The 10,872-nt window shown below is 42.9% G+C and overlaps 1 protein-coding gene across 1 annotated transcript; it reads right to left on the bottom strand.

Moving 5' to 3' along the window:
• Positions 1–3,393: 3,393 nt before the first annotated feature.
• On the bottom strand, positions 3,394–10,578 carry LOC149303683 (uncharacterized). Its single transcript, XM_089480569.1, has 15 exons — positions 10,508–10,578; positions 10,298–10,389; positions 9,036–9,102; positions 8,739–8,806; positions 6,218–6,296; positions 6,021–6,143; positions 5,867–5,946; positions 5,676–5,736; positions 5,308–5,363; positions 4,968–5,025; positions 4,689–4,819; positions 4,431–4,569; positions 4,185–4,342; positions 3,955–4,039; positions 3,394–3,845 (listed from the first exon to the last, which is right to left on the bottom strand). The coding sequence occupies exons 1-14, from the start codon at positions 10,535–10,537 to the stop codon at positions 3,955–3,957; spliced, it is 1,227 nt and encodes a 408-aa protein (XP_089336695.1). The 5' UTR covers positions 10,538–10,578; the 3' UTR covers positions 3,394–3,845.
• Between the last annotated feature and the right edge of the window lie 294 nt (positions 10,579–10,872).

The raw sequence follows: 10,872 nt of genomic DNA, 5'->3' as shown, positions 1-10,872 counted from the left end.
AGGAAATCCAAATCAAAGCATCCCTGACAGATGGCCACCTAGCCTCTGCTTATAAACCTCTAAGGAAGGAGACTCCACCACACTCCAAGGGAGTTTGTTCCACTGTCGAACAGCCCTTACTGTCAGGAAGTTCCTCCTAATGTTGAGGTGGAATCTCTTTTCCTGCAGCTTGCATCCATTGTTCCTGGTCCTGTTCTCTGGAGCAGCAGAAAACAAGCTTGTTCTCTCCTCAATGTGACACCCCTTCAAATATTTAAACAGGGCTATCATATTTTCTCCAGGCTAGCTCAATCATGGAGTTTTCTTGGGAAGATTTGTTCAGAGGAGGTTTACCATTGCCTTCCCCTGAGGCTGAGAGTGTGTGACTTGCCCAAGGTCACCCAGTGGGTTTCATAGCTGAGCAGGGAATCAAACTCTAAGTCAAACTATTAATTTACCTAGCCCAATATTTTCTACAGTGATTGGCAATGCTTCTCCATTATTTTAGGCAGGCATCTTTTCCAGGTCTCAAGCGAGCGTATTCATGCATGTAATAGTTATATTGTTATAGAACATCAAGTCACAGTAGGCTTTCAGCAGTCCGTATTGGGAGTTTGGGTCTCACAAACAGTCCTCCTTCACCACCTCGTGGCCATGCGCTGTAACTTCAGTTGGAAGGAACACATTTGTCCATCATTGGTTGTTATGCGCACACAGCTGCAGTCATTCTGAAGACCAGATGGGCTCCTGGAAAATGTCCAATCATCTCAGTCTGCATATCCATGACTGCTGTATCTTCTTGTCACACATGTCCTCAATGTTTCCCAATGCTAATGTTGTGTCCACATGAAATATACATTATTCTAATGGATACTTATGGTCACGGAACAAAATGTTCAACTGAGACACTTCTTGAAGCAGTCAAAGAAGGAAGGCACAGGTAATATTCACATTAGAGACAAATTTGAAAGGTTCCCTCCTGTATTCAGGAAAGCGTTGTGTTTCCTCTCCAAAACAGTAACAATCATAAAGTGTAATTTCTGAAAATGTGCAGCTAAAGCTACATCGAGACAGTGCTGTCTGGTTTGCAATGCTGCCATCACTATGCACACATACCAATTTTGGAGCAGGTTGTGGTTTCCTCTATGCTTTCTGAGAACGTAGTAGAAAAATAGGATCAAGCCAGTAGCCAGTGAAGCTATTTCAACAAGGGAGATATACCATGTTCCCAGTAAACAACCTCAGCCTGCAGTCTAATTGCAGCATTTTGGACCCAACTAAGTTTCGGAACAGTTTCCAAAGGCAGCCCCAACAATATATAACCAAGGCAGGTGTCACAATGTCCAGATCTGATATCTCCAGGTAGAGGAGCATCTGTTGGACTAATGTTAACTGTGCAAGCATACTCCTGGCCACTGCTGAAACCTGGGCATCAGGCTGAAATCTGAGTCCACTAGTATGCTCAAGCTGTGAACCTAAAATTTCAAGGGGATCCCTACTTCTTCTGAATGATCAGAATCATCTCTGTCTTCTTTGGATTAAGTTTTACTTTGGGGTTATTCAAATGTTGTTTTTAGCACGACTATGTGAATAATCTTATTCATGCAGTCCAGTTTTACTGTTCATATGGAACCACATCTATGCACATCTCTGCAAGTTCTGTTGCTCACACATGTCAGCACTGTGAATAAAGATGGAGTCAGTGTTGCACCACTTTCTGAATTTTCCTCTCCAAGAAGGACTAGAACCACTGTGAAACATTGCCCCCATGTTCCATTCCAGAAGGATAAAATCCAAAGGTATCGAAAACTGAAAGTCCAGCAAACCCAACTGCCTCTTGTCCCATTCCAAGTGTAGGCCTCACCACAACATCTTTGGCACTCTGCCTTGCTGCAGTGCAGCATTCACTACTACTCTTACCCAGATTTTACACGCTTCACCAAACTACAAAGCTCAGGAGTCCAGAGGATGGAGCCGTGGCAGTTAAAGTGGAATCACACAACTAGTGAAATGTGAAAAAGACCTTGGACCACTCAGCTCTCTGCAATAATAAGAAACCTAGGTCCCAAACACATTACAGAAATAATCTAGTTTGAGACCACTTTAAGTACTGTGGCTCAGTGCTAGGGAATTCTGGGAACTGTAGTTTTGTGAGACATTTAGCATTCTCTGTCAGATAGCTATAATAAAGTACAACTGCCAGGATGCTCTAGCGCTGAGCTAGGGCACTCAAAGCAGTCTGAAACTGGATTATTTATGCAGTGTGTTTTGGACCCTAAAGTAACTATTTGATTCAGTTGCTGCTGTGAAAAACCAAAGTAGAGAGGTTTTCTTTCTCTCTCTTTTTAAAGAAATTGCAACTATGGTTGGAATCCTGTTGATGACTAATGCTGATGTAAGTCACTTTTGCTGATGTAAGTCTATTTCTTTCACAGCAGGGATAGTGGCACTACAAGGATGGCTGCAAAGGTCAACTGTGTCAGAAGATAAAGCTCTTGAACAGCTTGAAAATTAGCAAGGCAGCTTTACTTCCTGATCAGGATAACTTTCTCTGCCCCTCCTGTTCCCCTGTTCCCATGCCATTGCCACTTCCTTCACCACAACAGCAAAAAAGGTATTGACATATAATGGTAGCTAATTAAGTGATGGAAGTTGCAACCATACTGCAGAAATAATCCAATTTGATACCATTTTAACTGCTACAGCTCAATGCTAAGGAATTCCCAGAATTGTAGTTTTATGAGACATTTAGCCTCTGTGTCAGAGAGCTTGGGTGCTACAATAAACTACAGTTCCCAGAATTCTATAGCATGGAGCCATGGCAGTTAAAATGGCATCAGATTGAATTATTTCTGCAGTGTGGATGCAGCTGGAGGAAGGTATCAAAACTATAACTGTAATCCATTGCAGCAGCAAGACTAGAGCTTGGAGAAGTTACTCTTTGGACTACAACTCCCAACAAATGACAGCACAACAGTCAGCCCAACAAATGATAGCCATGGCTATGCTGGCAGGTATCAGGAGTTGCATATGCATCTTGCCTGCCGTAAAATGTTGAGTAGTTGGGGTGATGGGTTATACAGTAGAAAAGAGTATTACTGAGACATGGTGATATCATGTCTGGGGAGGACTGGGGAGTAGGAGTAAGAGGTTTTTACAGGAGTAGGAGTAACATTAAGAAAAAATATCTTACTCTGGAGTAACCCCCAAATCACCACCCCATCCCTGCCACCAGCAAATACACACACCTCCTCCCTGACATGCCACCCCCTGCACACACAACACACAAAACCAGCCACACTGCTACCAGCAAGCACCAAAGTTTAAAGATGGGCACAGATTTATTTTTCAGCCCTTAGATTCACAGGTTAGGGGGCAAAAACACAGCAAAGTGTATGACAGTATAGTAAATACACAAGTTACTATGAACATGAAATTCAGTAATAAATAAGAAACGTTGCATTAACATAAGGCTAGCCATAATCCAACCTAGAAAGCAATACTTACAAAAATAAAAATACCATAATATCATACCAGTGCAATAATAAGCAAAGACACAACAATGCAGTAATGCAGTGGGGAGGCAAAAGAAGAAGGGAAGGAGGGGAACTTGAATAAAGAGAATTTTCAAATATTCAGGGGCTCCTGAAACAGTTACCCCATGAAATCAGAGGGATGACTGTACATCTTTACATGTGAAGGCATCTTTCTCCTCCTCCAAACACAACAGAGAGTCCTAAGAGGATACTTCTCTACTCAGCCGGGGCTTGAGTTCCCTCTGGAAGCCTGCAAACCTGAACTTCCCTTTGGGGTCATGGCATCACCCAGAAGTGATGGCCTTTCAATCCTGTGGGGGGATTGTTTTCCTAGAAAAGAACAGAGAAAGCAATTGTTTTTTTGACTTGGCCATCTCCCCTTTTGAATGCTGTAATATTTCAAATGGACATTCTCCCAACTAATGATTCTATAACTCACCTAATGAAAGGCACAATGCTTCAAGAATACAGAGTTAAGCACCTTCCATTTCCTGTTTATGATCTTAATTATATCAGATGCTTCTCTGCAGAGAACAGACAACAATTGTCACATCACCATAGGTTGACGGAAAAGCTTGTAGGATTTATATTCCTATACCTAATCTCATCAAGTGAAATGGAAACCACTGACCATTTCTTCCCCAGAAAGAAGGAAGAAACACATCTTACTTTCGGGTCCAGTCACTGGTGTGACATGAAGCCCCAGGCATGACTTGGTTTGTCGCGACAATCGAAAAGATGATAAAAAAGTCAAGGATCCATTTGTCAAGCCTCTCTGGCTGCTCGATGTAACGTACCATTCGCCCAAGAAGTTTGATTGCTGTTATCTGATGAGAGAAGTATATTCTAGGCTCAATAAGAGGACACCTCTTGTGGCCGATCAGGACAGACCTTGTGAGGAAATGGTCTCATTACCTTCATCTGAGACTCTGTCTCCACCGGAACAGGAAAAGAGCAAGGTCCCCCACGAATCTGGCAAATCAAGAGGTGTGCCATTTTATCCACATTGCATTTGGGTGAGTCTAGGACTCCCAAAAATGCTATCTCACATTCACTGCCAAAAGAAATAGAAGAAATGAGAAATCACATCCTTATTGGGCTACTACAAAAAGGGGAACCTCAGGACCCCGGGCATTTGTTTGAGAAGAGAAGAGGAAGAAAGAATCCATTTACGTTCCGTTTCCTTCCAATACATGCTCTATAAAGATGTCCAGATGGTTCTCGGCAACAGTGTCTGCTGCTTTCCATGCCTTTAAAGGGTTGGAAAGGTACAGTTTGCACAGTCCGTGTACATGTGATTTCATCTGTCAGGGAACAAAAATAGAGGGGGGAAATTAGATAATTATTAGATTTAGGGAAGAGGTGCCCTACTTTAAGTGCCCTGAGAAGGAAGATGCCTTCTTGGTGGAGCTGGTGAGTTTTGGTATTTTTCCAGGGAACTCAGCATCTTACTTCGTGTGACGACAAAGGACAGCCGTCGGAAGGGAACAGAAGACATTCATCTTGGGTGCTGTGTGGAGAAACACAAAGAGGTGAGATTTCGAGTGGCAACCATCAGAGTTTTAATTATTTATATATTATTTAATGAAAGGGAAGGGCAAGAGAGAGACATGAGTTGGAAGGGATGGTTTCTCAACGGTCAGAGGACAAACAAGATAAATGTCCCTCTTTGCCAGACATACCGTTGAAACTGGGAAACCACAAGGCACCTTTTTGTGCCACTCAGGGCAACCATCAACAATAGCATATGAAATAATTGTATTTTCAGTCCTCCCAGTTGAGAACACATTACCTCTGTGAACAGAGCGAAGGATAATACGTATCTTCCATTTCTTCACTGTCTAAATCCTATACATAACAACAACAAGTTTAGTGATTAGTCATCTGACCATATCAAAGATAATATACATAATAGCAAGATACATACAGAGATAAAACTGAGTCACTCCTTGAATTCATATAAAATTAATTGAAAAGTTAAAAAACACATACATAAAAACACACAAGGTTAAATAAAGCAAATCTAATAAAATCCTATAAATAACGGGAGGAGAAGTGAAAGAGTGTACATAGGGTGCAAAGAGGTGGTCTTTAGTTGGTCCTGATCCTAATTACCTTTTTGCAAAGAAAGGGGAGAAGGGAGAGACCCCATGTAACTACCTGAAATATGACAGGTGCATTGGGATTAAATATACCCATCTCCGCAGATTCTGTCTGAATTCTGTGAAGACAAAAAAGACAAAAGAACAGAACAAACAGAAACTCAGCTAGGGGAAAGGCAAGGGATTCCCTTTTGGCAGCCATTGTATTGCAATTTTAAGCATGCATAGATTTTTCCAGTACATAGTTACCTTTGGGAGTGATTCACATTGGCATTGTGTCGTCCCCTGTTTCTAGTAGCTGTAGGAAGGTCTTCCAATGGCTCAGACCCCTAACAAGAGAAAGGTAGAACATATATGGATGCCTCTAACCACTGAACAACCCAGGACTGCCACATGTACTTACTGAGACCGAGGGAGGAGGCGCCACTGAACCCTGCGATGTGGCCATATCAGCACAGACATCTTTGGCACTGTCTTGTTCCCTGACTCCAGTAGCTGTAGGAAGGTCTTCCAATGGCTCAGACCCCTAAGAAGAGAAAGATAGAACGTATATGGATGCCTCTAACCACTGAACAGCCCAGGACTGCCACATGTACTTACTGAGACCAAGGGAGAAGGCGCCACTGAACCCTGCAATGTGCCCATATCATCAGCACAGACATTTCCTGTCTCTGGAAACCTGGGGGGGGGGGGGAAGGAGGGATGATTAAAAACACCTGACAAAGGGAAGGCAAGTGCAGTAAAACAGACAACTCACAAACAAAAGATAAAGTGATTCCAGTCCTACTGTCAGAACCAGTCATTTGAGTTCAGTTATAATGGTAATTCATACATATATATTCTTCCTTATAACTGTTCATATTACTGTTCTGTCTATGGATATTATAGGGGGAGGAGGTTGGTAGAGAGTAGAAAAGTTTAATAGATAGTGGCCTGCTGAAGAGGCCTAGCTAGGAAGCTTGGAATGTTAGTGATAAGGCTGGTATAGCAGCACCTGGCCTCCAAGGTTACAGTCCTTCCTGAGAAAGTCTTGATTGCCATAGCAAGGTGTGTGTGGTGTGGGAATACAACTGGGTTGGAGAAGGAGGGGCTGGGAGGGTGTAAAAGTAGACTTTTTTTCCTGTAGCCCTCAGATTCTGCAAAAATGTGTTAATGGATCACTTCTGGCTTACTTCTACAATAAACTTTCTTTCTTTGGAATACGTTTCCTTGTGGATTACTGGTCTGAGGATCCCAGATCTCACACCTACTGATGCAATAACTCAACCTCTTCTTCATAGGGCTTTTATAGCCCTATGATTCTAGACAATGAAAACCAACTACATTGAATGGAAATATAAAAAGATTCCCAAGGAGCAGTGTGCTTGCATTTGTTGAAGTGGGGATATTGAAGACACCATACACGCTGGATTCTCTTCTGATTGGAGCAGCTGGGAGTGTGTCCCTAAGTCCTGAATGACCTTGCATTGCCTCCTCTTTAAACTTCCAATTGTGCCCCGTGTGATAATGGCCAGAGGGTTTTCTTAGGCCAGGAATCCTCAGGGCTAGTACTGCCAGATCCTTCCTTATTGTCTCACAAAATACTTTGGGAGGGATGTAACTTAATGCCACTCTGTGGAAGTCATTCTTCTGGTCATGTCAATGTCCAGGTCACCCCAGTTTGTTCCTGGGGTGCAGCAGCCCCACTCCTCAATACACACACACACACACACACACACACCATCTGGAAACACTAATAAAAGTTGTGAGAAAGGTAAATACTGATGGGGGAAAATCATTTATCGTAAAAGGCACAGATTTTCCCATTGTGAAGGAAGGAAGGAAGGAAGGAAGGAAGGAAGGAAGGAAGGAAAAAGCTAGGTTATCAATGAATTAAACCAAATCTTGACTCTTCCAACCTTTTTGGATGCGTATCACTGGCAACCCCCCCCCCCCCGCCCCAGTTTCATCATCTGGGGGACAATTCTTAGGTTAAGTGTATTTAGCTTACACTTTGGACATTATCAGACAAAGGAAATTGGAAGTATAATCCAATGGCAATCCAAACACAATCATGGGGTTTCACGTTATTGTGTGAGAGGTGATCACACGTAGTTTTGGGCAATCGCAAGCTATTTTTGGTCAATGGGAAGTCAGTTTGAATGCAATTCGAATTCACGTAAATTCGCTGAACTAGCAAACTCACATGAATGCGTTCTGGCCCCACTTTCTTTTCATTTGAAATTAAAAGAAATTCCTCCTGTGTGATAAATTCCTTTCTAAACTGCTTAGTACACTGGTAAGCGGTATAGAAATGCACTTGCTATTGCTATTAGACTTCTCTGCTTTTTCCTTCATCCCAAGTTCTGGAATGGCTGGTGAAGATTTTGCAGGTAACGTTTAGGCTTGCTTTTCTAAGAATTATGTATTGATGCCTCAATAAAGATGTTGGTGGACCAGACTTAAAGCTTGGTTAGTCCTGGGCAAGGAGAAAAGGGGGGGGGGGTTATAAAACCCACTCAGTCAGTGGGTTTTAAGTCCATCAGGTGCTTTGGACTTCAACTCCCAGAAGCTCTTGCCCATGGGATCAAGAGCCAAGATCTCTGGGGATCTAAAGTCCAAGCCATTTGGAGGACCAAAGTTTAGGAAGTTAAATATTTGGAAGGGTGTCATATTGAGGCTGGAGCAAGTGTGTTTACTGCTGCTCCAGAAAATGGGACACAATGGAGCAATGGATCCGAGTCACAGGAAAAAGGATTCCATCTCAAGATTAGGAAGAACTTCCTGACAGAAGGAGCTGTTCAAAATAAAAGAGCAATGGAATAACATTAACAGAGCCTTTTAAAAAACACTTACAAAACTATGTTGCAAGCTTGGATATACAGAAGTCCACTAGTTTTGATTTCACGTGATAATACAATGTAACAAATTGCTGTTCAAATTTCTTTAAAAAGTCTTTTCCATAGGAAGTTGGGCAAGTCACACTCTCCCAGCCTCAGGGGATGGCAATGGCACACCTCTTCTGAAGGAATCTTGCCAAGAACCCCCCATGATAGTGTTACCTTAGGGTTGCCATAAGTCCAGAGAACTTGAAGGCACGCAACAACAAAAAACCACACACCCAGGTTAGACACACACAGACCTTGTTGCAGTAGATGATTTGGGGCGCTTCCAGCAGCTGAAGAGATTTCCCATCTGTTTTTTCAGCCACTGCAATGGATAAATGAGAGATAAATGAGGCCCACCAGAAAACTTGGGATGGCCAGGCACACAACCCCCCCCCCCCCACTAGTCCAGCCAACCTGATGGCTCTAAGTGGACTTTTCCACCCAAAGACCTGGAGGTAGGCAGGGAAACTTTGTGCAAAGGGGCGCATTGATAGGGAATGGCAGCAGAGGGGGAGAACCTGTGGGCCTTCAGGACTGGCACTTTTACTTACTGGCTTAGAAGTTTGCTTCCCTGCAGTGGTCTGAGAAGTGCCCAGTTCATCTCTTGACTCTGTAAGTCTGAAAGGGGGGGGGGGGGAGAGTAAAAGACCATGAAACATCAGACCATTTGTAAGTCTATGACACTGAAACGGAAGGCAAGAAATTGCCACTGATGAAGAGGTGAAGCATCATGTACACCAAGCATTAACACTTCAAAAACCTTAGTTTTGGAAGTTGCAAGGACACATGCATTCACCCCTGTCCAATATCTGTTCATTTTCAGTGTTTTCCTTTGAATCATTTGGCAAAGCCCGCTTTCTCTTTCCTGATTCTGGAGACCAGGATTAAAATCCTGACTCGGCCGTGGAAAACCACTGGTGTGACTTTGAGTGAGTCACACTCTCTCAGCTTCAGAGCATGGCCATCGCAAAAACCCCTCTGAGGAAATCTTGCCAAGAAAACCTTTGACAGATTCAGCGGATGGTTGCCATAAGTGGGAAACAAATCAAAAGCACACAACAACAACAATGCCTCAATATACCTTTCCATTGTTGTTATCATCGTTGTGTGCCTTCAAGTGGTTCCAGACTTTCTAAGAGCAAACCTATCATGGCAAGATTCATTCATCACCTCTTTAACCAGCTTCAAAACTGAGTTGAAGACTATACATTCCAGGGAAGCATTCCCAGGCGTTGCGTGATTGTTATCTGATGTTATTTTAAATTGTTGTCTGCCCTATTTTATTGAATGTTAACATGAATCAATATGTATTATTTAATTATGCGTGTAGTATGTATGTCATAGACAGATTTATTTTTATCCATTTTAATAGTATGTACAGCGCTGTGTAAATTCACAGTGCTATAGAAACAAAACCTTAATAACCTTAATGGACAGGTAATATAACCTTTAAATCTGCCTCTAGAATCTTATCTCTACTCCCGAACTAAATTTCTTAGTTCTTGTCAGTGTGTGTATGTGTGTATGTTATATATATGCTTGATTTCCCTCAATAAATTGTTGATTAACTTTTACTAAGTCCTTGTCTGTATCCATTCAGTGTCTCTGAATAGCATCTGGAATACCTGAACAGTCAGCACTCAGTCTGTAATCCACGGATTCAAGCGTGTCTGGTTCCAGGACACACACATACAACCCCCCCCCCAAAGATCCATGGATGCTCGTCCCAGTGGTCCCTTGATAACTGCTAGGGTTTGAGAAAGAAAGAAAGAAAGAAAGAAAGAAAGAAAGAAAGAAAGAAAGAGGAACTTACATCTCAGGAGACCCTGGATTTTCATTCTTGATTGGAGAAGACCCAAGGGTCTCAGGGCCTCTGGAGCATTTGTGGTGCTTCTTCTTGAACGACTGCCAAAGAGAGAGAAAACCAGACCCAATTAACTTGGGATGGTCAGTTACACAAGCCCCCTCCCCAGACTTGACCTCTCCCCTCTTCTTCGTCCTCCTCCTCCTCCGGCCCACTCACTTTGCAAACACCTCTAGGCATTTTGGGCATGGTGCCAGCAACAACTCAAGCTGAAAAGGACCCAGTCTGAATCGGTTGACCTCTGACCTTTGGCCCAAGCCCAGAAGCCAGGCCAGAATAACGGTTGGGTTCAGAACCACCTGGGATCTCCGGGGCAACAATGTAAACAAAGATCCATAGCAAGAAATGGAACCCTTGGCAAGGAAAATTCTCTCTTGTTCTGGCACCTCTCCTCTGCCATGATGGGTGGTGTGTGGGTTTGCGTATATGTGTACACTGGACCCTTGTTCTACACTGGGGTTTGGTTCAAAGATCCCCCGTGGATAACAAAATCTGTGGATGCTCAAGGCCCATTAAATATAATG

Source organism: Sceloporus occidentalis, unplaced genomic scaffold (assembly GCF_023333645.1).
Source record: "Sceloporus occidentalis isolate IW3139 unplaced genomic scaffold, rSceOcc1.0.p SCAF_14, whole genome shotgun sequence".
NCBI classification, from domain to species: Eukaryota; Metazoa; Chordata; class Lepidosauria; order Squamata; family Phrynosomatidae; genus Sceloporus; species Sceloporus occidentalis.
The sequence above is the reverse complement of the archived record's forward strand: the minus strand, read 5'-3'. Positions and strand labels throughout refer to the sequence as shown.

Bases quoted from the DNA above. Each gene is read 5' to 3' on its own strand.
- LOC149303683 (XM_089480569.1), bottom strand. From the start codon at position 10,537: ATGCCCAAAATGCCTAGAGGTGTTTGCAAA. The intron at 8,807-9,035 runs GTAAGTAAAAGT...TATCCATTGCAG, and splicing joins GGAAGCAAACTTCTAAGCCA to TGGCTGAAAAAACAGATGGG. The intron at 5,737-5,866 runs GTAACTATGTAC...TTGTCTTCACAG, and splicing joins AATGTGAATCACTCCCAAAG to AATTCAGACAGAATCTGCGG.